The 26,842-nt window shown below is 45.0% G+C and overlaps 1 protein-coding gene across 2 annotated transcripts in view; it reads left to right on the top strand.

Moving 5' to 3' along the window:
• Positions 1-26,600, top strand: part of Mcm3ap (minichromosome maintenance complex component 3 associated protein) — a 50,635-nt gene extending 24,035 nt beyond the window's left edge. The window contains exons 12-29 of one of the 2 annotated variants that reach the window (XM_027394259.2): positions 385-626; positions 925-1,124; positions 1,582-1,682; positions 3,041-3,172; positions 3,614-3,727; positions 4,981-5,133; positions 5,762-5,959; positions 8,437-8,505; positions 8,583-8,717; positions 11,858-12,011; positions 14,643-14,901; positions 15,100-15,197; positions 16,230-16,620; positions 17,267-17,524; positions 18,363-18,492; positions 20,791-20,994; positions 22,891-23,047; positions 26,308-26,600. In XM_027394259.2, the coding sequence (XP_027250060.1) occupies positions 385-626; positions 925-1,124; positions 1,582-1,682; positions 3,041-3,172; positions 3,614-3,727; positions 4,981-5,133; positions 5,762-5,959; positions 8,437-8,505; positions 8,583-8,717; positions 11,858-12,011; positions 14,643-14,901; positions 15,100-15,197; positions 16,230-16,620; positions 17,267-17,524; positions 18,363-18,492; positions 20,791-20,994; positions 22,891-23,047; positions 26,308-26,466 (3,154 nt within the window). In that variant the 3' untranslated portion in view covers positions 26,467-26,600. Of the gene's footprint in view, positions 1-384; positions 627-924; positions 1,125-1,581; positions 1,683-3,040; positions 3,173-3,613; positions 3,728-4,980; positions 5,134-5,761; positions 5,960-8,436; positions 8,506-8,582; positions 8,718-11,857; positions 12,012-14,642; positions 14,902-15,099; positions 15,198-16,229; positions 16,621-17,266; positions 17,525-18,362; positions 18,493-20,790; positions 20,995-22,890; positions 23,048-26,307 lie in introns of those variants that run through there. The other variant, XM_035450413.1, reaches the window with a different exon arrangement.
• Positions 26,601-26,842: the final 242 nt, after the last annotated feature.

Below are 26,842 nucleotides of genomic sequence, written 5' to 3'. Positions count from 1 at the left end.
AGGCCGTGTCAAGGTCCTCTGTACCTGTAATCAGGCTTGGGGACTGTAGCTGCCTACAAACTGTTTCCCAAATTATGGCACCATTACACTTGACAATCTGTGTGTGTTTCTTTGGCCCACAGCAGTTCTTCCTTGTAGTTCTGTCCTCAAGGAAATAGTGTGACTTTGAATGAGCAGGCTGCCATCGCTGGTTTGTGTCATTCCATGCATGACTGTTAATGTCCTGGGTCCTGTAATTCCCCAAGGCTGCAAGATTTCTCTTCTCTTACCTAGCCAGTCTTTCTCTAATGGGGGGGGGTGTCCAGTAGTTGGGTTTGAGGAGGCATAGCTAGCTGACTTTTTCCCAGCTGACTTCTCTCTGTGGGCTCTTTGTGGTCTGGGTAGGTGTGTTGAGCTGAATCGGTCAGCATTCCTGGAACCAGAGGGATTATCCAAGGCCAGGAAGTCGGTGTTCATTGCACGGAAGCTGACTGTGTCAGTTGGAGAAGTCGTGAATGGAGGGCCACTGCCTTCTGTACCTCGCCACACACCAGTGTGCAGCTTTAACTCGCAGAATAAATACGTTGGAGAGAGCCTGGCTACAGAGCTGCCCATCGGCACGCAGAGGTCTAGTGCAGATGCAGCAGGTGAGTGAACTCTAATGCCCCCGCCTCCCTGTTCCAGAACATGCTCTGTGTTTGGCTGGCTCTCGGCCAGATGTTTAGGTTGCTGTCCCTTTGCCTGGATTTGGAGTGTTGAAGCCCTTGTTAATACTTATGATACCACGATGCATTGTCTGCACGAAGCATATATCGTCCTATGACATACACCCTTAGGATGGTTGTCAGGAGGGCCGTCCACTCTTTAGGGTTCGGGCAGCTTGGTCCTTCCGTAGAGGTTGCAGTTCTGTGGTCTGGTAACAAGCACGTGTGTGTTTCTCTCTAGGTGGTGGGAGAGGAGAGGAGCATGAGGCAGAGGTGGGTGTGCCACCCTTGGCTCTCCTCCCACAGCCTCCTCCTGCACCATCAGCCACATCAGTGATTCAAGTTACACCACTGGCCTCAGCTGTGGCACCTGGCCTTTTCCAGTCCTCCATGCAGTCTGAGCTGCTGCCTCCAAAGCCTGCACCTGTGTACTCTGATTCGGTAGGGGTCTCCCACATTAACGCTTCATGGAGTCTGTAAACATTTTGTGTGAGGGGACTGTGTTGGCTGGGCTCATTGGATAGGCGCCAGAGTCAGGAAGGTGAAGGAGAAGATCTATCCAGGGTCCTGGCCTTAGGTGGCAGACTTAAGGCCGATGCCTTCAGGGTAGCTGCAGAGACCCCATCTTTATCATAGCAGTCAGAGGTCAGAGCTGTACTTTGTGTTTCCTACCACACTATCACACTGAATCATGCACATATCTGTTCTGACTGCTCAGTGTTTGCTCATGTGTGACACCAGTGGGTGGCTTGACCAGGGCCTGTGGGGTCACAGTACTGCTTTGTGCCTATAGAAAGAGGGTAGCTTTTTTTTTTTTTCTTTCTTTCTTTTTGAGCAGAAATTGTCTGTTGCACAGTTCAGAGGACCTGGTTCAACTCCTGTGCTGGTCTCTCCTTAGGACCTAGTGCAGGTGGTGGACGAGCTCATCCAGGAGGCTCTTCAAGTGGACTGTGAGGAAGTCAGCACTGCCGGGGCTGCCTACGTAGCCGCTGCTCTGGGGTGAGTGGCACCTGACATGTCAGCCTTTCTTGCTCCGCTGTTATTTGCTCTCTGGGAACAATTATGTCCTTCCTTATAAGCTGTTCTCATTCATCAGCAAGACCCAGTTCTGTGTGGTTAAGCTCCACAGTGGGGGTTTGAAGAAGGGCTTTACTCCTCTGAGGCCTAAATGTTTCCTCTATTCTCCAGGTGGATGTACTTTCTCCTGTTCCTGACCTTTATTTCTTTTTTTTCTTGTTTTACTTTTCAAAACAGGATTCTCTGGAACTCGCTTTATAGAGTGCTGGGATTAAAGGCATGCATCGCCACTGCCTAGCCTTGGTTTTTTTTTTTTTTTCCCCCATGTCCTTATTGCTCATTTATACACTTTCTCTGACTATGTATATAAGTTGTTTGCCACTTTTAACTTGAGTTGTAGTTTTCTTGTATTCTGGATGTTAGTCCCTTATCAGACACAAAATTTGCATGTATTTTCTTCCATTTTCTGGGTTCTCTCCCCCTCCCCCTTTTTTGTTCTAGCCTCTACCTCCCAGATGAAGAGATTGCAGGCATGTAGCAACATGCCTGCTGTATGCATTGTTGAGGCTTGAGTCCAGGGTTTTGAGCGTGGCATATTAGATATGCACTCTACTAACTGAGCTACCCTGGATTACCTTTTCATCGCTTAATAATGTCTTTAATGCACAAAACATTTAAATTTTTATGTAGTCTAATTTTCCTTGTGTTGCCTGTGCTCTTAAGATCTTAGCTAAGAAATTGCTGCATGAAGATAGATATTCATGTCTTCTACAAGTTTTATATCTTAAAAATTTAAGTCATTAATTTTGTTTTCTTTGTTTTCTTGGACTGGGTCTCAGTTTGTAGCCCTTGCTGGCATGGGACTCAGTATGTAGACCAGACTGTCATGGAGATGTTCAAATGACCAATAGGGCTTGGGGTTCTTGGGATTGTAGCTCAAATTGTTTGTGACCATATTTTAACCATATTAGGGCTTCTCTCTTATTCCTAAATGTGAACAATATGCTTTATAAAACTAGTTTACCATTTTATTTACAAAAATAAAATTATTTACAATAGGAGATATAATAATCCCACTCATATATTTTTCTAGTTTAATTTCTTCATTGTAGATGCATCTTTTAAAAAAGAACTTTAATTAGTGTTTATTTATTATTATTATTATTCAGGTTACATTACTTGGCGCAGCATGTGCTTTTATTGCTGAGCCGTCTTGCCAGACTGTGATTGGTTCATGTGTTGAAGTGTCTCTGCATTCCAGAAACAAATCTCACTAGGCAAGAGTGAACGGTGGCTTACTTTTTTCTGAGTTTGGATGCCATCTGCTTTGTTTTGTTAAGTGTCTCTAATGCTGCTGTGGAGGATCTGATAACGGCTGCAACCACAGGCATTTTGAGGCATGTTGCCGCTGAAGAAGTATCCAGGGAAAGGCAGAGACGAGAGGAAGAAAAGCGACGGGCTGAAGAGGAAAGGTGGGTTTGTCCTGTTCCCGTAGCTGGGCACAGAGGTCAGTTTGTGCCAGCCCTGACTGCTGATACCCCTCTTGCTATTCACTGTGTTGACATCTGACCCCTGTTGGGCTATTTAGCACCCTCATGATTTGACTAAGAGAAAGGAGAGAGAGAGAGAGAGAGAGAGAGAGAGAGAGAGAGAGAGAGAGAGAGAGAGAGAGAGAGAGAGAGAGAGAGAGAGAGAGAGAGTGTGTGTGTGTGTGTTGGGTAGATGGCACATGTATGTGAATGCAGGATGTTAGGTCCGTGGAGCTGTAGTTACAGACAGTTCCATGTGGGTGCTGGGACATAAACCCATGTCCTCTGTAAGAAACGCTATGCATTCTTAGCCACTGAACTGTCTCTCCAGCCCCCATTCATTTTTTCTGAAGTATTAGCTTTGTGCTTTTCTTTTGCCCATAGGTTGAAGCAAGAGAGAGAACTGGTGTTAACTCAGCTGAGTGAGGGTCTGGCTGCAGAGCTGACAGAACTCATGGTGACAGAATGTGTGTGGGAAACCTGCTCCCAGGAGTTAAAGTGAGTGCAGTGCTGGGATCCTGAGTGTGGGGGTGTGGTAGAGAAAAGTCTGAGAGAGTGATTTATCTGAGGGAAATCATTTCTAGTAGTCACTAGTGTTCAGCATGTATGTAAGGTACATCTAATTGTAGACGCCCTGTATTGCTGATGAGATTTTGATTGTCTCAGTGGTCATTTAAAATTCAAATTCAAAGGCACTTGTTGCCAAACTTGATGACCTGAATTCAATCTCCAGAACCCACATAGTGGAATAAAACTTCCGGGAGTTGTCCTATATCCACCACACGTGCCCATGGCGCGCTGGAATCCCCTCCAGAGTGTTGGCCCTTGTTTTGTTACTAATGTTAGTTTAACTGCTGGGTTCAAATGGTGCTCTCACCTCAGGTTCCTGGGTATATTTGTGTAAGCTAACATACCTTGGTGGGTCAAAGGGTTATTTCCTGATTGCTACAGTCGCCTAGTGAACTTGATCTGTGGTACTTTTCTCTTTTACTTATCTTTTCAGGTGTCTGCTTTTAAGTAAAAATGAAGGACTTAAACTTTCTCCTATAGTGGACATGTTAATTATATTTCCATATGAAAGCAGACTCCAATTCCTTTGGTGTGGGTGTAGCAGTCAAAACCAGGCAGACACTGTCCTAGTTTGGTTTCTGTTGTGATGTAGTTCATTGTTTTTTTTTTTTTTTTTTGTTTGTTTGTTTGTTTTCAGAGAGACTGGGTTTCTCTGTGTAGCTTTGGAGATTGTCCTGGAACTTGCTCTTGTAGATCAGGCTGGTCTCGACCTCTCAAAGATCCACCTGACTCTGCCTCCCGAGTGCTGGGATTAAAGGTGTGCACCACCAATGCCCAGACATAGTTCATTGTTAAAGGAAGTCAGGACAGGAACCTATTGCAGGAACTGAAGCAGAAGCCATGTAGGAATGCTGCTTATTGGCTTGTTTCTCTTTATTTGATGAGCCTACTTTCTTATATACCCCAGGGGCTACATGTCCTATGTGTCCCAGCCATTGGGCTCTCAACATCAATCATTAATGAAGGAAGTGCCCTACATACTTGCCTGTAGGCGATTTGATGGCAGCATTTTCTCAGTTGAGGTTTCTCTTACCATATAACTGTGTCAGGTTAACAGAAAACTAACCAGGAGAGATGCTCTACCACGTTCCCAGCCCAGACTCTGGCATTTTTAAAGTAATCTCTTAAATATCAGTAACCCTTGGCGTAGGGGCTTCTGTGCTAATTGCTCTATATTCTAGGAGTGCAGTAGAGGCAGACCAGAAGGCCCGCATAGCCCGCTCTTGTGAAGCTGTCTGTACACACCTGGTGGATTTGTTCCTTGCTGAGGAAATTTTTCAGACTGCAAAAGAGACACTCCAAGAACTTCAGTGCTTCTGCAAATATCTACAACGGTGAGTTCTGTTCTTACAGAAGTTATCCACCCACGTGGAAGTTTTCAATCAGGTTCAGTATCTGTGAGCCATCAGTTCCATTAGCCAATGATGAAAGGCTGACAGTATGTTCTGTAAGTATGAGTGAGTATCTGCAGTAGACTTAGACTTTCAGAAACAATTGGTCATGCATGCATCTGATGTTCTCAAGGCATTTGATTAGGGTATGGGTGGCTGGCTGTCCTGTATTTGAACAGATATTTTATACAGTGCTTGCTGTTGGTGGACTGTACTAGACACAGGGAAATATCTGTGAATACATTAAACAAATAAATCATGGATAGCCTCCTAACATGGATGAGTCTCCCAAATATAAGTACTGATACTCTCTTTAAAAAAAAAAAAAACTTGCCAGTTTCTGTTCCCAGCACCAACATGGTGGCTCAGACTATCCACAGTCATGCACAAAGTGCACATATATATATACACAGGTGAAAAACACTCATACACATGAAAATTAAATAAAGGTAAAAAAGTTATAACAAACAAAAACCACATTTCCATATTATTATACTTGACTTTGTATTTTTTCCCTGTGGAATGAGCCTTTAACATACCATCCAATAATGTTATGCTGGTGTGTCTGTAGGTGGAGAGAAGCTGTTGCAGCCCGGAAGAAACTCCGGCGTCAGATGCGGGCCTTCCCTGCAGCACCATGCTGTGTGGACATGAATGACCGGCTGCAGGCACTAGTGCCCAGTGCAGAGTGCCCCATTGCTGAGGAGAACCTGGCCAAGGGCCTCCTGGACCTGGGCCATGCAGGGAAAGTAGGCATTTCATGTACCAGGTCAGTGCTCGGTGGCATGTCCTCGGTGCTCCACGCCCCAATTAGTTTCAACATGAGCTAGACTGATATATTTGTGGATGACGGGTAGAACCAGAAAGTAAGGACAGAGAGGAATGCATCTTGAGGGTGGGCATTTCCCACCGTTGAATGTGTGACTTGTGCACCCCTAGAAAAAGAGGCTCAAGCTTTGCATGACCTTGAAAGACTCAGGTTCTGTTGGGAGGCTCTGACTTAGCATCAGTGATTCCTAACTCTACCCTAGCTTTCTGCTTCTAGACACGGTTCCCATTGTACTTCCTGCGTATTCCATTGTCAGTGTCCTTTCTTCCCCGTCTCCCTCAGCAAGGCCCTCCCTGCTGCTCCTCCCAGTCCCCCTGACTAATCCAGTTCCTGAGGTCCAAATTGTCCAGGCATAGCCGTCTTGGGCTTGGTGTTTTTCTTCAGGCTCAGTATCAATGTCATCTTTTAACGAGGGCTTTCAAAATCACCCTCCCTCCCAGTGGGTAGGCCCTAAGGAGACAACGTGGAGGTGCCATGGGCACTGCCTGAAATAAATGTAATGTTTCTTCTTCCTCTGGTCATCACAGGATCTTCTCTGTGAGCATTTCCTCCTAAGGTTTTATCTCGTTCATCAGATGCCATGGTCACCTGTGTGCTGTGTGTAAATGGCATGGTAGTCTGGCACCTCCTCTGAAGTCAGGGCCTTGGCTGGCCTCCAGCTCAGAGATCCGCTTGCCTCTGCCTCTCAAGTGCTGGCATTGAAGGTGTGCACCACCACTCCCATCTCTATAGGCATGTTCTGTGAACCATACTAGCCATCATAGAGGCTCTTCTCTGGCACGAGAGCATGTTCTAGAATGGCAGGGTTTTTGTTTATTTCCCATAGCCAGTTCCCTGTGGGTAGTTCAGCAGATACTTGATGGGGTTGTATGACCTGTTAGTTTATCAGAGTCTTAAATCTGTCTGCCAAGGAAACATTAACAATTACTTTTCACTCAGAAACACAGTAACTACCTTTTATTTATTTCTAAATTTTTCACACAGTGTATTTTGGTTGTATTCTGTCCCCTCCCCTAACTCCTCCCAGATTCCCCTACGCAACTCCATTTCTCTCTCTCCCTCCTTCCCTCCCTCCCTCCCTCCCTCCCTCCCTCCCTCCCTCCCTCCCTCCTCCTCCCTTCCTTCCTTCCTGTTCTTTCTCTTTCTTAAAAACAAAACAAAAGATAACAATAGTAAAACCCATGAAGTCTGTTTTGTGTTGGTCAGCTACTCATGAGCATGCCATCTTCCCTGGAGTGTGGTTGGTTTACACGGTGTCACTCCCTTGGAGAAACCTGATTTCCCCTCTCAGTAGCTGTCGATTGCAGATGGCCTCTTGATCAGGAGTTGACCTTTTCCCGCTTTCAGTCCTCCACGCTGGCATTTTGGCTGACTTCACCTTGTATAGGTCTTGTGCATGCTGCCACAGCCTCTGAGAGTTTATATGTGTGGTCAGTCCTGTTGTGTCTGGGAATTGCTGTTTCCTTGGAGTTATTCATCACCTCTGGTCTCTTAACAATCTTTCCACCTCCTGTTGTATATAGATTCTTGAGCCTTAAAGGGAGGAAATTGATGGAGACATCCCATTTAGAGCCGAGGGTTCCAAAGTCTCTCACTGTTTGCCTTTTATTGTCCAGTTGTGGGTCTCTATGTTAATTACCACCTACTGTGAGAAGAAAGCTTCTCTGGTAAGAACTGATCAATGGACTCATCTATGGGTATAGCAGTATGTCATTAGGAATCATTTTATTGCTATATTCATTTTATAGAATAACAGTAGTAGGTGTTCCCCTAGGGACCATGACCTATGCAGTCTCAGATTCTTGGCCTCATTAATAGTGCCAGGAATGGTTTCCACCTCATGGAGCAAGCCTTAAATCCAAGTAGAATGTATTGGGTATAGCCTCTACATTTGTACCACTATTGCATCCTTGTAGCCACAGAGTTCATGGCTTGTTAAGGTTGACAATTGCTTTTCCTCCTCATGTAATTTATATAGTATCTTCCAGCACTATTTTAGTAACCAGTAGGGAGGAAGTTTCTAGTTGAGCACCAGTCCATATCTCCATGTTTGATAAGTATGTGGTATCTTTAGCAGTAGGGTCTTTTTTTTTTTTTTTTAATTTATTTATTAGTTCCAGTTAGGGAACAAGCTTGTTTCACATGTAAGTCCCTTCTCCCTCTCCCTCCCCTCACCCCCATCCCTCCTCCCTCACCCCCAAGCAGTAGGTTCTTAACCACCAGGTTTGTTAGGACAACCAATAGCTTTGACAGTAGCCTGTAGTGTTTGCGGGGAAGCCTATAGGATCCTTTTAGCCAATGACTCAAAAAGATGTAATCCACTCCTGGTATTGGGGGGAATAAATACTACGAATTTCTTTCTGTGGGTTGAAAGTAGCCTTTGCAGTCCTGGTATCTTTCTTTTTTTTTCTTTGCAGGTTGAGGCAGCTTAGACACAAGACAGCTCACCAGATGAAAGTTCAACATTTCCACCAGCAGCTGCTGAGGTCTGTCATTCTCACCGTGTGTGGTTGCTGCTCGGGGACTGTACCGTGACTCACTCCTTGTGATCTGTCCCTTCCAGCAATGCTGCGTGGGCACCTTTGGACCTACCGTCCTTTGTGGCTGAACACCTCCCTGGGAAGCATGAGCGAGTATTTTGGAAACTGGTGCTGGTGCTGCCTGATGGAGAAGAGCAGACTCCAGAGAGTCCTGGCAGGTCAGGAAGTTTTCTGTGGGGAGTAGGGTGCTGATTTGGAGAAGGACTTCACTATTGAGAGTTTCACACAGGCAGAATTGTGGTTCTTGGTGGGGCAGCTTGTCTTGTGTATATGGACACTGAAGATTTATGTTTTAGTCTGTTTTGCTCATGATATTTAGATTTTTGTTGTTATTTCTTATACTTGGCATTATTCCATATATAGAAAATCATTAGGCGTTGAGGATTATTTAAATCTATGGTATGGTATCTTGATTAGTGTCTACTTTGTTTAAGATTTTGGAAGGAATTAGTTTATACTTTGCTACACTTTGTTTCATCTTAGGAAAAAATGTTTGACATTTTAAGAAATTGAAAAATGATACAGGCACCAGGTATAATGAGAGACGATCTGTAGTCTGTAAGGTTAAGACACCTTTATTCAGATAAACACCAGTCAAATGCAAGCCAGAGTGTGCCAGGGACAGCAAGGCAGGCAGGCCAGAGAGAATAGGCCCCCATGTGCCTTTCAGCCACTTAAAAACCTATAATGCGTCATCCTGACCTTACCTTGATTACGCCCTGACAGGTGTGGTCAGGCACACCTGTAGCCAGCCCTCAGGAGGTGTGGTTAAGGTGTCTCCCTACAATGCTATTTTTTGGGTTTTTCAAGGCAGGGGTTCTCTGCTATCCTGGAACTTTCTTTGTAGACCAGGCTGGCCTCGCTACCACTGCCCAGCCATGATAGAAATAGCTTCCAGAAACTAAAATCTTTTTTTTTTTTTTTTTGGTTTTTTGAGACAGGGTTTCTCTGTATAGCTTTGGAGCCTATCCTGGCACTTGCTCTGGAGATCAGGCTGGCCTCGAACTCACAGAGATCCGCCTGCCTCTGCCTCCCGAGGGCTGGGATTAAAGGTGTGCACCACCAACGCCCGGCCCCAGAAACTATAATCTTAAAGCAACTCTGATATTGGTATAGAGTGACTTATGCCTATAATCCTACCACTTTGAAGGCTGAGAATTGCCATGAGTTTGAAATCAGCCTGAGCTATAGAGTTAAGAGACCTCATCTCTTAGAAACACAACATAGAGGTTGTAGAGATACCTCAGCTGAAGTGTGCATGCATGAGTGCCTAAGTTCGGGCACCAGACCTTGTGTAAAAAAGTGTGGTAGCCATACTCTTGAATCCCGGTACTGGGAAGGTGGTAACAGGCAGTTTCCTAGGGCTCACTATCCAGTTACCCCAGCCCATGTTGAAAAACCCTGTCTCAAAAGACAGTGTGGGAGGACCTTGAGTGACAGCCAAGGTTGACTTCTGCCCTCCACATGTATGTACAAGTACATGTCTGTGTGTACATACTCACATATACAGTCCCCAAACAGAACAAACAGCCCTCCAGCTACAGATTATTACTTTATTCTAATAGCCTTTTTGAAATGTAACTCATAAACTTTATTCACAGGGATTATTATTCATGGGGCTTTACATCCATCACCTTTATCTTATTCTGGAACATTTTTTTCTCTTAAATATAAAACCCATGTTAATTGGTAGTTTCCATTCTTCTCTAACCGAAGCTCTTGGGAACTACAACTCTTCTGCTTATGTTTATAGATTTGCCTAATACAGGTGTCTTATGTAAATGGGGTCGTTTGTAAATATAAAGTCTTATATTAGCACATTAGGCTCATCCATGTGAGAATATAAGAAAATACCCCATTTTATTTATCTGATGGGTTGATAGCCATATGAGTTTTTATTTAAATTCTCTTACATACCTAGGACTAGAATTGTTAGGTTATACAGTTCTGTGTAAGTCTTTGAAGAACTGCCAAATTGTGCATAGTGGCTCCAACTTCTCTGAGTACATTACTTTTAAGCAGTTACTGTTGGGGCATAAGCTAAGGAAAGGGAGTAAGGAAGTCATGAGGCTCATCTCACAGGGTGGTTGAACAATGAAGAGAATTGTGGCATTTTAATAGTAATTGAACGATACATTTCTTGAAATATCAGTCATCTGGTTTGCTGAGTTTCTTAGAAAATGTATGCCATGTAGCAATTCTTAAACACTCAAGCATGAGAATTGGTTTTTAAAATTATATGTGTTATGGGTATTCTGCCAGCATATGTATTTGTGCACCTTGTGCTTGCAGTGCCCACACAGGCCAGAAGAAGGCATCAGATCCCCTGCAACTGGAGTTAGCTGCCTTGTGTTTGCTGGGAGTTGAACCCTGGTCCTTTGAAAGAGCAGCCAGTGCTCTTAACTGCTGGGCTATCTCTCTGGCCCTGAAGAATATTTGTTTTGTGTGTGCACCTGTGTGCCATTGGCACATGTGGAAATCGGAGGACACACTTGCAGGAGCCTGGTCTTTCTTTACACAGCGGTTCTCAACCTTCCTAATGCTGAGACCCTTTAACACAGTTCCTCATATGGTGATGACCACCAATCATAAAATTATTTACGTTGCTACTTCATAACTGTAATTTTGCTACAGTTATGAATTGTAATGTAAATACCTGATGTGGTCTTAGGTGACCCCTGTGAAAGGGTTGTTTGACCCCAAAGGGGTTGTGACCCACAGATTGAGAAACACTGCCTTACACCATTTGAGATTTAATTCAGGTTGGCGGGCTTGGCAGCAAATGTCTTTATCTACTTTATCAGAGGTCATTGTGAGAAGTTTGATTCTGTAAAATAGTTTTTTGTTGTTGTTGTTGGTTTTCTGAGGCAAGATTTGTACCCTGACTGGCCTGGAGCTCACTATGTAGACCAGGCCAACCCGAGACTCACAGTGACCCACTTGCCTCTGCCTCCAAAGTGCTGGGGTTAAAGGTGTGCACCACCACACCTGGCTGAAAGGGGTATTTTTAACTCCAGGGATGGTATCTATTGCTTAGTCCTTTTCTTTCTGGTTCACCGTTTTAAGCCACATTAGAATGAGTCAGTTGCATAGTTGCCTTTCCACTCACTCAAATAACTTGGTAGAGGTCCCACCTCCACTTTAAAGTAATAACCTGTTTTGTCCAGTCAGCTTCACCATAAGATTTGGTTCTGACCCTGTATCCATATGGGATTACTCTTGTTTCCCTGAAGATTTCTGTGACTTACTTTAGAATTAGACTTCCCTTCATTCAAATGGTATTTTCTTTTATCTACAGAATACTAGAAAATTGGTTAAAGGTCAAGTTCACAGGAGATGACAGCTTGGTGGATATCACACGTGATAATGCCAGTGATATCCAGACACTCACGGTTTATAATGCGCTCAGTAGTAAAGGGGATCAAACAGTTTCTGTCAATGTGTGTATTAAGGTGAGTGACAGTTCCTTCATGTATTTATCCTCATGATTTCATTTCCTTTCTTCAACATTATTGAAATTATAAATTACTGTTCTCAAAAGTGGTTTTAAATGATTTTGAGAAGATCAGAAGCAAATTCCATTGTCTGTTTTTCTTTACACCTTGATAATATGCCATAGCCATCTACTTGTGTAAGGTTTTAGTCTGTACTCTCGGAGAGCAGTGTATTCACTTTCTGTCACTGTTACAAATGTCCAGTATGATCAGTTTAAGAGAGGTTTGCTCTTGCCTGTCAGTCTGTGACTGACCTTGTTGCTCTTTGGAGGGAGCACGTCATGGTTGTGGGGGTGGAGGGGGCACATAGCAGAAGCAAAACTGGATGCTTGACAGCCAGGAAACAGAAGAGAAGACGGGAGGCTGGCCTCCCACAGTTCTTCATCGGCATGTCCGAAAATCTCCCTAGACCCAACTCTTGGGTCCTCCACCACCTCCCACTAGTGCAAAGCCTTAAACTCGTGCACTTCCAAGGGGCAATCGGGAATCAGACTACAGTAAGCGTGGAGCCCCCCCTCTTTGGGGGGGGGCTTGATTCAAGGTATGGCCTCTATCCAGATAACATACTTTAGAGCTATTTTTTGGTGAGCATTTTTCCCTGTAACTCTACTTCTGATAGCTCTTTTGTATACTGAGATACAAGTGTCTCAGTATCCCTATACCACTTTCACACTTTCACACAGTATTCTCACTGTGTCTGTTTTATCCAGAGAAATGGTTAAATTTCCTAGCACTGTGTACTAACTATGCTGTGGCTCTGCTCTCAGGCCCTTGAGTTTGAAGCAAATGTGTGCGTAGAGCAATGCCTGGTGGACATTTGGAGCTTGTCTAATGTTGGCTTGGCAGCAGTAGCAGTACTTTTTCTTGGTTTAGACCCCTGCCTGACAGTGTATGTTCTCTAGCTGAGTCTGAAGAAAGTATATGTAGGAGGGAAATTGTCTGATTCCTTCCTCTCTGAAAATGTACTTAGCTCATCCTCTCATTTCTTATTATGTTCAGCTAGGTTTGTAGAATTGTAAGTAGAAAATTATTTTCCTACTTGTTAGTATCCACCACTGCGGTCCTGGGGTTCTGAAAATTGGCTCTCAAGTGCCAAGTGTGCCAGATTCCCAGATTCTCATTCATTGTGCGATCTTAGCAGGTCCCTTTAGGCTAGAGACTCTTCTTTTTTGGGCAGTGGTAGAATTGAACCTGGTGCCTCATGCATGCCAGGAAAGTGCTCCACCTCTGAGCTACACACCCAGGCTTTTCTAAAGAGGTTTAGATCTTAAGATCTTAGTGAGTTTTCTGAGATGGCCTTGAACTTAAAGTCTCATTGCCTCAGCTCCCCTGAGTAGCAGCTCTGACTGTAGCTGGTTTTAGGCATGTAACCTCCTGACTTGGAGACTTATTTTACTTCTGTGTCAGTTTTGTGGTGTTTGTTTTGTTTTTACTTTTAAGTAAAAGATGGGTTTCTTGTAACATTTTTGTACATAGCCATCATTGTGCCGTTCCTGTTTTGCCCTCCCTCTGATTCCCTTCTGCTTCCCTCATGATACCTGCTCTTCTTTCCTTTACCCTTTTGTTAGACAGGGTTGAAGCACAGGAGTTGATCCTCTGAGCATCTCTTTCTTTCTCCGTGTCTGTCTGCGCCTTTATACTGTTTTCTGAAAGGTAGGCATGGCACAGCACATTGGAGACAGCAGTCTCCTTATTTCTAACAGGAGGCTGGTGCTGTTGGGTCTAGATCTGGATGGTAAGAGCTTCAGCTGTCTCCTGGGTCTCTCGTATGTTGGAAGCTCTGTCTTCAGACATTCTCAGCTGAGGCTGGCTGACTGTACCTGAACAGGGCCCTTCAAAGTTGGCCCGAAGCTCTGTTTGGGGTAGGAGTAGATGGTCTCTGAATGGCAAGCATACCTTTATAGAGGGATTCCTCTGTTCAGTTTCCATTCATCCCTGGTGCAGCTGCTAGTACTCAGGCCAGGGTCAGAGGTGACCAGTACTCCTGCAGCCTTGTCGTGGCTTCATCTGCATCATTTATCCAGAGATTATTGGTCCCATTTCCTCAGCGCTGTTATGAGATATATATCCAAATGTCTTGTCTGCTGCAGGCTTGGTTTCATTATGGATTTAACCTTTTTGTCCTTGCACAAGAGTTGTTAGGATTACAGCTATGTGGTCAAACATAAATGAAGCTGGAGGCTTTTGTATCTGTTGACCAGGCAGTTTCATGTCTCATGGAGAACTGGTCCAGCTCTGTCTGTCTTCTTTCCCTTCCTTCCCTCCTTCCTTCTTTCCTTCCCTCCTTCCTTCCCTTCTTCTTTTTTTTTTTAGGTAGGGTTTTCCTAGGTAGCTCTGGCTGTTCTAGAACTCATTCTGTAGAGCAGGCTGACCTTGAACTCACAGGGATCCTGCTTGCCTCTGCCTCCTGAACGCTGAGATTAAAGGCATGGGCCACCATGTGTGGCCAAGCTTTGTCTTTGAAGGACTCTCCAGGGCACAGTGAATGTATGGTGACTGGAATATGTTAGTTGTTCTTGCTATGATGCAGACTGTTCTTCTGTCTTGTTCTCTGGTACTTTCATCCTCATGTCTTTGATTCTGTTGCAGGTGGCCCATGGCACCCTTAGTGACAGTGCCCTTGATGCTGTGGAGACACGGAAAGACCTGTTGGGAGCCAGTGGGCTCATGCTGCTGCTTCCTCCCAAAGTGAAGACTGAGGACATAGCAGAGGAGGATCTGTACTGGCTGTCGGCTTTATTGCAGCTCAAGCAGCTCCTTCAGGCCAAGCCTTTCCAGCCCGCACTTCCACTGGTGGTTCTCGTGCCCAGCTCCAAAGGAGACTCCATGGGGAAGGAAGTGGAGGACGGTTAGTTTTTAATTAGTGGGTGGAGCTTGAGTTTGATGGACAGCAGGCAGTACAGTCAGTGTTGGGAACCTTTGGAGACTGGAACCTTATTTGCTCTGTCCGTCTGTCCGCTGCACAGAGAGCCCAGACTAGCTTTGGGATGTGCCACGTGTGCAAATGAACGTTATTACACGGGACCTTCCTCTTTTTCTCTTAAAGGTCTGATGTTACAGGATTTGGTTTCAGCTAAGCTGATTTCCGATTACATTGTTGTGGAGATTCCCGATTCTGTTAATGATTTACAAGGCACAATGAAGGTAAAGGTCCATCACTTATAAAGGTCTATCGAGATACTTGTTTTTCCCTCTTCCGATCTATCTTAAACTTTATATAAGTGGTTTGGCTGGTTGGTTGTTTTTTGGGACATTATCATGTAGGGCAGACTAACCTTAAATTTGCTAGGTAGCCAGGGTAACCTAGAGCTGATCAGTCTGCCTCTCCCTCTTCTGTTGGGATTATAGGCATGTACCATCATGTCCAGCTGATACTAGGGATTTCCATTTTAATCTTATGATGTATACATACATATAACTTTGTAAAGTTATAAGCAGGACTAAAAAACATTTTTTAAAAAAACGTCCCTAGTTATGCTTTCAGTAATATATGAAATTGCTCATATAAGTTTTTTGGCTTTGGTTTTATGAATTTAAAATGTCTTTGTATCTGAATGCCATTTTTGTCTAATTATTGTTTTAGAATGATTGCTCTTGGAAAATATAAACGAACAGTATTGCCTGAGATTTCCTAAAAGGGTCTGCTGAGTTATTTAGGAAAAGAAGTGTAGGGACTAGTAAAACTGACCATGTGGCCTGAGGATGTAGCTCGGTGGCACAACACCCACTTACCATATAAAAGGGCCCAGGTTGTATCTCCAGCACTATATGAAACCAAACCAAAATAAAACAAAACGAAGTCCTACAGGAAGAGGTAACCTCAGGTTGTGACGCATCCCGGAATTGAGAGAAGCTGCTAATTCCAGGAATAATGTGGTGTGGCCCTGCTTCAGTGGTGAAGGAGGACCTCATTAGGTCCTTCCAGGAGGTCTCTGCAGCCTCTGCTTACTGGTTGGATAGCACTCAGGAGACTCCTCTCTGGATCCTCGAGGGCTCTAGAAATCCACACACAAGCACAGAGGGCTTGCGCCCCTTCCATGCAGTGGCTGAGATTTTGTTCTTGCGGCACTTACCTTCTACAGCCATGGGAAGGATGGTAAGGCCCTTTAAATAACTGCTTTTTAAAATGATTGTGACTTGTTTGACTATGTCTCTCCCGGTTGTCTTGTTTCTCAGGTTTCTGGAGCGGTCCAATGGCTGGTCTCCCGATGCCCTCAAACCCTAGACCTTTGCTGCCAGACCCTTATTCAGTATGTTGAGGATGGGATCAGCCGTGAGTTCAGTGGTCGGTTTTTCCCTGACAGAAGAGAGAGGCGGCTGGGTGGCCTGGCCTCTCAAGAGCCTGGCGCCATTATTGAGCTGTTTAATAGCGTGCTGCAGTTCCTGGCCTCTGTGGTGTCCTCTGAGCAGCTGTGCGACATCTCCTGGCCTGTCATGGAGTTTGCTGAGGCAGGGGGCAGCCAGCTGCTTCCTCATCTGCACTGGAACTCACCAGAGCATCTAGCTTGGCTGAAGCAAGCTGTGCTTGGGTTCCAGCTTCCCCAGATGGATCTTCCGCCTGCAGGGGGTATGTACCACTCTGAGGGAGGAGTGGAGGGCTAGCCTCCTGTTCCCATCTTGTTTTAGTGGCTCTATACCAGGAGGTGGGTTCTAGTGTGAGGTTCACAGTCCACCTCTCCTGTGCACCCGCCTACACCAACCTTTGGGTTTCTGGGTTAGAAGGAAACAGGGCTTTATAGAGTAGGAGCTGTTGTCCTTTCCCCATGACAGTCCTGAGGCTATCACCTATCCCACGGGTGCTACCTGCCAGAAGAGATGGGCTAGCAAGCTGAGATGTGTGAGGGCTGTGTGAGTGTGACTGTCTCTGAGCTGCTGACCCTGCTGGGGCCACTGCACTCAAATGCTGGTTTGTGTCAGGGTTCCACTAAAGCCTCACTGTGCTTGCCGTGCCTCCGGGCTGAGGCCTGTGGTCTGTTTGATGCAGGATCTGCAGGTAGCCCAGGCTGGCTCAAGCCTGGTGCTTCAGGGTCTCTTCTTTCCTGTGGTGCTGGGAAAGGATGTGAGCCTGCTTGCCATTTAGCTGGGAGAGCTTTGTAGCCTTACATACACATTCTCACTAAGTCTTATCACTCCAGCAGACCATTCCTGAGGAAGTACAGCCTTAACATTTCATGCTCACTGATCCTTGGTCAAACCTGTAACTTTCTCTGCAGCTCCCTGGCTCCCCGTGTGTTCCATGGTCATTCAGTATACCTCCCAGATTCCCAGCTCCTGCCAGACACAGCCTGTCCTCCAGTCCCAGGTGGAGAACCTGCTGTGCAGAACATACCAAAAGTGGAAGAGCAAGAACCTCTCTCCAGGCCAGGAGTCAGGGCCTTCGGTTGCTGAGATTCCGTGGGATGACATCATCACCTTATGCATCAATCACAAGCTGAGTGACTGGACACCACCCAGGCTCCCCATCACAGCAGGTAGCTGCCAATCAGTGCTGTGGGGGCGGGGTCTTCAGGAGATTCTCCTGGTCTAATTTCAACAAAAGAGGGAGCTGAGTTTTTCTTTGTTAGTTTTCTAATTAGGGTTTCACTGTGTGGCTCTGACAAGCCAGGAACTCACTAAGTAGATGGAATGGACTGGCCTTGAACTCAGATTCACTTGCTTCTGCCTCCTGAGTAGTGAGATTAAAGACATGCAGCAGCATTCCTGGCTGAAAGATGTTTTCTTGACACTGTTTCTTCTCCCTGTGTCCCACCTTCCCTTTCCTTAGCACTTCCCTTTAAGGTCAGTGATTTCTAGGTGACTTGACTTGGGCAAGAGCTAAGGTTTGACTGGGCATGGTGGTCCATGTCTTTAATCCCAGCGCTCAGGAGGATCTCTGTGAGTTTGAGGCTAGCCTGGTCTACATAGCAAGTTACAGGACATCCAAGACTACATAGAGACACCCTGTCTTAAAAACAATGCTGGGCATGGTAGTACACTCCTTTAGTTCTAACACTGGGGAGGCAGAGGTAGGCAGTTTAACGCCAACCTGGTCTATAGAGTGAGTTCTATAGGACAGCCAGGGCTACACAGAGAAACCCTGTCTTAAGAAAAGCAAAACAAAAAATAATTAAAAAAAAAAAAAAGGCTCTAGAAGAGCATAGACTTCCTTCCCTGAAATGGGCCTCCTAGGTTATCTCTTAGAGGCTCTGTGGCTCTGAGAGTTATTCCTAGCCCTTCCAGTCTGCATGAATGATATTCAAGCATGAATGAATAAACATATATATGTATATTTATACATATTTTAAATCTGCTTTTGTACTGTTTCCTCAGAGGCACTGAGTGAAGATGGTCAGATATGTGTATATTTTTACAAAAATTGTTTAAGGAAATACGATGTCCCCTTGTCATGGGAACAGGCCAGAAAGCAGACACAGAGGGAGCTGCAGCTGAGTCACAGACGGTGAGGTCCATGTTCCGTGTGTGTCTCTGTCACTGTTCTAAGTCACACAGTACCACGTCCAGAGCAATAAGACCCATTCTCATAACTCTGCAAAGCACAGGTCATTCCCACAGCATAGACACCTTTTACAGGTCCCTCCCTCCGTTCATCAGATGCGCTCAGGCCAGCCCTCATTGGAGAAAGCAGATAGAAAAGCTGGCTTCTCTTCTCATAAACCTAGTTCACAGAAGCAAAAGATGTCTTGGCATCCATGGTCTTGCAACACCTAAAAGCATTCCCAAGTAGCCTTTGTCCCAGGATAAACAGTACCAGCAGTAGAAATGTATTAATAAAATTTGCTGCTACAATAAAAAAGCAGGTGGTCATTTCAGTTAAGTGTTGAAAAAATTTTTTAAAATTATTATTTATTTCCTATATATGGATATTTTGCCTATATGTATAGCAACGTACCATTCGAATGCCTCTGTTGTATTCCCTAGAACTGAAGTCACGGACAGTTGTGAGCCTACGTGCAGGTGCTGGGAATAGAACCTGGGTTCTTTGGAAGAGCAACCAGTGCTGTCAACTGCTGACTCTTCTCTGCAGCTCCCAATATAAACTTTAGATTTAAACTCAGGGTCAGCTAGGTGCTCAGCAGGTGACGGTACTTGCTGTTTAAGCCTGGCAACCTGCATTTGAGCCCTGGTGTCCACTTGAAGTTGGAAGGAGAGAACTGACTCCACAGAATTGTTCTCTGCCCTCTATGTGTGCACCACAACACCAGGCTGCTTACTGCCTTAGTTTCATTTCTATTGCTGTGGTAAAATACTCAGATAAAAGAAACTTGGAGAAGCCGGGCGTTGGTGGTGCACGCCTTAATCCCAGCACTTGGGAGGCAGAGGCAGGCGGATCTCTGTGAGTTCGAGGCCAGCCTGGTCTCCAGAGTGAGTGCCAGGATAGGCTCCAAAGCTACACAGAGAAACCCTATCTCAAAAAAAAACCAAAAACAAAAACAAAAAAAAAAAAAAGAGAGAGAGAGAGAGAGAGAGAGAGAGAGAGAGAGAGAGAGAAAGAAAGAAACTTGGAGAAAAGGGCCATCTTCACTTCCTATTCCAGGTTACAGTTTATGACTTGGGGAACTCAGAGCGGGAACTTGAAGCAGCTAGTCACGGTCAAGAACAAAGAGTGCATGCAGGCATGCTTGATTCCCTCAGAAGAGAATGGTGGGCTGTGTCTTCCCACAGCCACTGCTGCAACCAAACTCTCCACAGACATGTCTATAGAACTATTTGCTCTAGACAGTCCCTCATGAGCCTCTCTTCCCAGAGGGTCCTGCGATATTTCAGTTCAGACTAACCACCACAGCCTGTGCTGTCCATGTTGTCACTAACAGTGGTTAAGAACACTTGGTATTGCAGAGGACCCAGGTTTGATTCCCAGCACCCATATGTTGGCTCACAACCACCCATAACTTCAGTTCTAGGAATCTGATACTCTCTTCTGAACTCCTTGGGCACCAGGCACATATGTGGTACACATCCATACATAACATAGGCCAAACACTCCTACACACACATAAAATAAAGATCTGCTCATAACCTTAGTACATGAAGCTGAAGAGATGGCTCGGTAGTTAGGAGCATTTGTTGCTTTTCTGGAAGACTCAGGTTTGACTTCCAGCACCCATGGTGGTCCTCAAACACCTGGAACGCCAGTTCTTAGAGATTTGATGTCCTCTTCTGGCCTCTGTGGCTTCTGCTTGTTTGTGGTACACATAAACTCAACACAGGCCAACATACATATACATAAAATAAGTCTTAAAACACACATGAGAGACAGACAGACCGACTGCTGCCTGGTATAAGAAACAAAGCCCTAGACTGAAGCAGCTCTGAGAGCCCAGTGCCTCTAGATAGTGGAATTTTTGAAAGCAATCATCTCTCTTTTTTTGTCATCATGTCTCATTTTTTGAGACAGTGTCTCACTATGTAACCCTGGCTGGCCTGGAACTCGTTATGTAGACCAGGCTGGCTTTGAACACAGAGAAATCTGTCTGTTTCTGCCTCTGCTTCCCAAGTGGGGCTAAAGGCACACACCACCATGCCTGCTCAGCAGTGTCTCTTGACATGTGTGAGAATCACCACTGTACAGCACATAGAGTCAGAGTTATCGTCTCCTATTCCCTTACTTGAGGGAAGTTCAGAGCAGGTACAGGCTGACATGAGCATAAACCACCCAATAGAATACACATGTGTCCAGCTGTGTCTGTGTGATTTGCATCTTTCTTGGCCATAAGAACTTCCACCTTTGTGGTTTCAGTTCGGGGACAAAGTCTTTTCATCCTTCTACGAGCAGTTTTCCTACTCCACTGCTTCATGTGCACCACAAAAGGAAGAAAAATGAGGAGAGTGGCCGAGAGGGGAGTCTCCGTACAGAGGACCTGATGCGCGGAGCTTCTGCAGAAGAGCTCCTGGCACAGTGTCTGTCCAGCAGTCTGCTGGAGGAGAAGGAAGAGAACAAAAGGTGAGTCTGTCCCTGTCCTCTGTGTGTGTGTGTGTGTGTGTGTGTGTGTGTGTGTGTGTGTGTGTGTGTGTGTGTGTGTGTGTGTGTGTGTGTGTGTGTGTGTGTGTGTGTGTGTGTGTGTGTGCGCGCGCGCGCGCGCGTGCATGTGTGAGCCATTTATTCCACTGCGTGCAGGAGAGGGAGACTGCCGCTCTGTGATGATGAGACTATTTTTAAAAAAGAAAAGGAAGACATTTATTTTTTTTTTAATGTATATATTTTTATTCTGTGTGCATTGGTGTTTTGCCTGCATGTACATCTGTGTGAAGGTGGTGGATCCTGGAGTTACAGACAGCTGTGAGCCACCATATGGGTGCTGGGAATTGAACCCCAGTTCCCTGGAAGAGCAGTCAGTGCTCTTAACCACTGAGCCAGCTCTCCAGCTCCAGAAGACATTTATAAAGTAAAAACTTGGGACTGGAGGGATGGCTCAGAGGTTAAGAGCATTTGCTGCTTTTCCAGAGGATCCAGTTTTGATAGCCACACCCACATCAGATGGCTCATAACAATTTGTAACTCCAGCTCCACGGAATCTGACACGTCTGACTTCTCTGAGCACTCATGTACTCACAGATATGTATTTGTGCATACACACACACACATACACACACACACACACACACACACACACCTATACATAACTAAAAATAATTTTGCTTTTTCAAGATGGGGCTTCTTTATGTAACTAAGAGCTGTCCTGGAAGGAATTCACTCTGTAGCCCAGGCTGGGCTCAAACTCACAGAGATTCGCTTGCCTCTGCCTCCCAGGTGCTGGAATTAAAGGTGTGCGCTAAAAATAATTTTTAAAAAGTATAAGCTCTTAAAAGATGATTATACTCTAGATAGAATGTTTCTAAGTTTTATCATTTGAAATTGGCTTCACTATTATTTTTAAAGTCTGAGGGAAGTATGTGTAGCTGAGTCTACTTAGCTTGGTCTACCATGACTGGCCAGCCTTTTGGCCTGTGGGGAGTCTGCAGCTTCAGTGGATCATTGCACACTAGGTGGGCAGGAGCTGGTACAGACTCTCCTTTTGTACTACCCTCTTCTGCCCTCCCGGGATGGTCATTTTTTACTGAGAAATAGAATTGGGAGATAGACGTTTGTAAAGGTTGTCTTCCACCGCCTGCCACACTTTCCAGTCGCTGGGTATGTCATATATGTCCCTGCTATACTCTCCCGCTGCTGCTGGAAGGAACATCCCATCTGAAGTTGAGGTCGGCTCTCCCTTGGGTTCCGATTTCACCTCCAGCCTACTCACAGCACTCAGCCCATAGGGTTCTCTTGAGACATTGCCCTTCCCTCCACCAGATCATGCAAGTCAGCACACAAACTGTAGGCTTACTGACACATCTTTCTGATGTGGCCTCCTTTTCTCTCTCGTCACCACTGTATGCTTCTCCTTTAATAGTAAAACTCTTTAGGAACAGCTGTGTTGGTCCTTGCTCTGTTCCTTTTGTCTTTTACAGCCTGAACACTTGAGCCTGGTCATGACCCTGTCCCTGTCAGTGACCCCATCCTTGCTTCTCAACTTGTTTCCAGTCCCCTTCAAGGGTTTCCCCATTTTTTAGCACCCAGACCTGCTCTCTGGACTTCATCTCTGCTTCTTACGTGCCTACCCCACTCCTCCACAATTTCATGGAGTTTTACAAGTAGTTACATACTGTCAATCTTGTAATAAATCCAAAAATCCCACACAGTTGTCCCTGACCTCCACATGGGCATCTGTACTCACAGTATACACAGACACACAGAGCAGTAAGTTAAATAAAAGTGACAGGATCGGTAGTTGAGGTTTTGCTTTTTAGTGAGTGAGTGCCCTGATGTTTCTCATCTTGAGATCTCACACTGTTTCAGGTTTGAAGATCAGCTTCAGCAGTGGTTATCTCAAGACTCCCAGGCCTTCACAGAGTCAACTCGCCTTCCTCTCTACCTTCCTCAGACACTCATATCTTTCCCAGACACCATCCAGACTCAGACTGTGGTGAGAGCATCGACAACGAGACGTCCTCAGGTGAGAACAAGTGCACTTGGCTGTCCAGAATTAAAGACTGGGAGAGTGCCAGGCCAGAAGTCCAAGAGTGAGGCCAGCCTGGTCTACACAGTGAGCTCCAGGCCAGCCTGGTCTACACAGTGAGACTGGGGCACTGTAAGATTCATTATGCACTAACGCATGGAGGTTAGACCCTTAAAACTCCATGTCCCAGTGCTACTGAGAATTCCTACCTGTGAAATAAGTGGAGAGTAGACCTAAACACAGTAAAAAAAAAAAAACAAAAAAAAAAAAACCCTGAATTCGGGGTTAGGAATGTAGCTCAGTTGGTAGTGCTTACCTAACATGTAGATTGGTTGGGTTCAGTCCCTATTGCTGAATAAACTGCATACCTAAAATCCCAGAGTTGAAGGCAGGGAGGTCAGAAGTTCAGAGTCATCCTTGGCTACATAGTTCACTGAAAAAAAAAAAAAAAGTACGAAACAAAAAAAGAAAGCACTGAGCAAACCCGTACTTGTGCTGATGTGCATTAAACTGAGAGGGTAACTAAGGCAACGTCTTAGCTGCTTCTCTGTAGCTGATAAGACACCATGGCCAAAAGTAACTTGGGGAGGAAAAGGCTTCCTTCACTTCCATATCACAGGTCATCAGCAGAGGCAGTCAGGGAAGGAACCTGGAAACAGGAACTGATACAGAGGCTGTGTACAAATGCTGTGCACCAGCTTGCTCCTGGCTTGTTCAAGCTTGCTTATTTATAGCACTGAGGGCCACCAGCCCAGGGATGGCACCATCCACAGTGAGCTGGACCCTCACCCATCCATCAATCAAGAAAATGTATGGCAGGCCAATGTGATGGGGGCATTTTCTCAGTTTGGAGGAGGTTCCTTCCTCCAAAATTGGCTAGATTACATTAAATTGACATAAAACTAGTCAGCATAATTGACCATTTGTCAGCTTGTAACAATTATACTCCTATTCAACCAGGATCTTTCCTCTGTGATTTGTCTCCAACCAAGATTGCATGTTAATATTAATACCACAGTTTAAAATATGTCAACTTATGAAAGTTTCACGGTCTTCAACAGTTTAAATGCTTGCCAGGTGATGGTGGTCCATGCCTTTAATCCAGCACTCAGGAGGCAGAGGAAGGTAGATCGCCTGGTCTACAGAGTGAGTTCCAGGACAGCCAAAGCTACACAGAGAAACCCTGTGTTGAAACCCCCCACCCCCAAAAAAAAGAAAGAAAGAAAAGAAAAAACCAAACCCAAAACAAAACAAAAAAACATTTTTAACATTTTAAAACACATTAAAAGTTCTGTCTCTTTAGAATATTCAAAGGCTCTCTAAATTATCCAGAATCTCTGTAAAATATTTAGTTTCCGAAAATATCCAGTCTCTAAAATTCCGAAGTCTCTTTGAAAGTTGAAAGTCTCTCAACTGTGAGCACTTGTAGAATAAGAAGTAAGTTACATACTTCTTTATTCCAAGAAGGAAGAGTAAGGGCACAGTTGTAATTGTCAGGTGAACCCAGCGTTTGACAGAGTCAAGTTTGTTGTCAGGCTTCTGGCATTCACTCACGATCTTCTGGGCTCCTTGGAAATGCTTGGGCAGCTGTCTACAGCACATGCAGCTTGTCTTGTACACTCAGGCTGGCTCCACTCCACAGCTGCTGCTGTCCCTAGTGGTCATCTCCACAATGCTTGGGTCTCTACTGCAGCTGGGCTGCTGCTTCGCCAATAACTTCTTTCTCTTGGGCTCTCTTCAGGGACTTTAACCCTGTCACATGGTGCCAAGCCTTCAATACTGGGCCCTCTACCTCGGTTGAGAGCACCAATGGCCTGGCCTGGCCTCTCACTGTGCCAAGCCTCAGCTGCTCCTCATGACCCCTCCGTACCTTCAAAACCAGCAAAACCTGGGAGAGTCTTACACTAACCGGTTTAACTAACATAAGATGCAGCCTCAGCTCCCTCTGAACCACAGCTTCTGTGTGCTGATCCTGAGGAAACGCTTCCCAGATTTTCACCTAAATGATGCTGGTCTCTTCTTACTCACAGCTGATTCTCAGCCCCAGCTGACAGCATCCATTCATTGTCCTGGCAAAGGTTTCATTTTATCATACAAAGAACCTTAAAATTGTCTTTGAGGGGCTCACACACTTCCCTCTCAAACATCATCATCTGCACTACTCTCCACATTGTCCAAGTTCCCTAAACTCTGAACACTCAAAGGCTTTTCTGGTCCAAAGTTCCAGAATATTTCCACAATCCTCCAAAAATATAAGGTCAGGTCTGTCCCAGCAACACTCCAAGGCCTGGTAACTAATTTCTTAATTAGGAATTCTATTGTTGTCATAAACCACGATGACCAAAGCAACTTGGGGAGGAAAGGGTGTAGTTCTCTTCAGTTTGTAGTCCATCATCCAAGGAAATCAGTGCAGGAACTCAAGGGAGTAGCTGGTATAGCGGCCATGGAAGAAGCAAGCTGCTTACTGGCTTGCTTCCATGGCTTGCTCAGCCTGCTTTCTTATAGAACCTAGGACCACCAGTCCAGAGGTGGCCCTATTCACAATGCCCTGAACCCTCCCACACCAGTCACTAAATAAGAAAATGTCCTTTGCCTGTAGGTCAGTCTTGAAAGGACATTTTCCCAGTTGAGGTCTCCTCTTCCATAACAACAGTAGCTTAAAACTAACCAGCATAGACAGGAACAAGGGCCTGTCTGTGGGACCACATAACTGTTTGAACTTTGTCATTGACCAGACTCAATGCTGGTCCTAACTTTTCCTAATAAATGAAGACGGTAAGCTAACAGAAGTCAATTTCACCCTAGAATAGTTGGACATGGAGGTATACATTTGTTACTTCAGGATTTTGGAGATGGAAGCAGGAAGATCATGAGTTCAAGGCCAGCCTCTACTACAAAGCAAGTTTGAGGCTATTCTGAACTACATTCAAGCCTTTCTCAATCCAACCCCACAGCCTATTTATGCTCTAATTCTCTCTAGGAAGAAATCGCCAGATCATTACAAAATTTAATCTACAAAAGTTTTTCATTGTGGTATTGATTATATGTATAATCAACAAATGTCCCAAGGTGGGAGCCTGGTTAAGCAGTTTCAATAGAATACTGGCTCTATATGTGTAATAGAGGAAGCTGGAAAGACATAGGATGGATGCCAAGGGAGGTTCTATTGAGTCCAAGAAGTTCCAAATGATGTAAACATGAGTCAGATGTCACGTCTTCACAGATGATTACTTCTGGCTTCTTTCTTACTCATCTAGAGTGCAGAGGCAGGAGAGCAGTTGCAGTTCTCGGAGATATTGGACACGTCTCTAACTGAAAGACTGAAGCACCTGGAAAGGCTGATCCGAAGTTCAAGGGAAGAAGAAGTTGTCTCCGAGCTCCATCTTTCTGCACTGCTGGACATGGTGGACATTTGAACAGTCTGACATGAGGAGAGTTGTTTTCTTTTTAATGGTTTGTTTTTTATTCAAATTATGTTATGCTCAGATGCTTGGTGTCCTGTGAGAAATGAGATTACCAATTATGCAAATAAACTATTTGAATCATCCAAGATGTATCTTAGTTTTTTTTTTTTTTTTTGGTTTTTCAAGACAGGGTTTCTCTGTGTAGCTTTGGAGCCTATCCTGGCACTCGCTCTGGAGACCAGGCTGGCCTCGAACTCACAGAGATCTGCCTGCCTCTGCCTCCCAAGTGCTGGGATTAAAGGCGTGTGCCACCAACACCCCCCCCCCCCCCCCGCTTTATTTTAGTTTTTGAATGAAAGGTTGTGTCATGTCTTTAATAGTATTTGTT

This window comes from Cricetulus griseus (genome assembly GCF_003668045.3).
Source record: "Cricetulus griseus strain 17A/GY chromosome 1 unlocalized genomic scaffold, alternate assembly CriGri-PICRH-1.0 chr1_0, whole genome shotgun sequence".
Taxonomy (NCBI): Eukaryota; Metazoa; Chordata; class Mammalia; order Rodentia; family Cricetidae; genus Cricetulus; species Cricetulus griseus.
The sequence above is the reverse complement of the archived record's forward strand: the minus strand, read 5'-3'. Positions and strand labels throughout refer to the sequence as shown.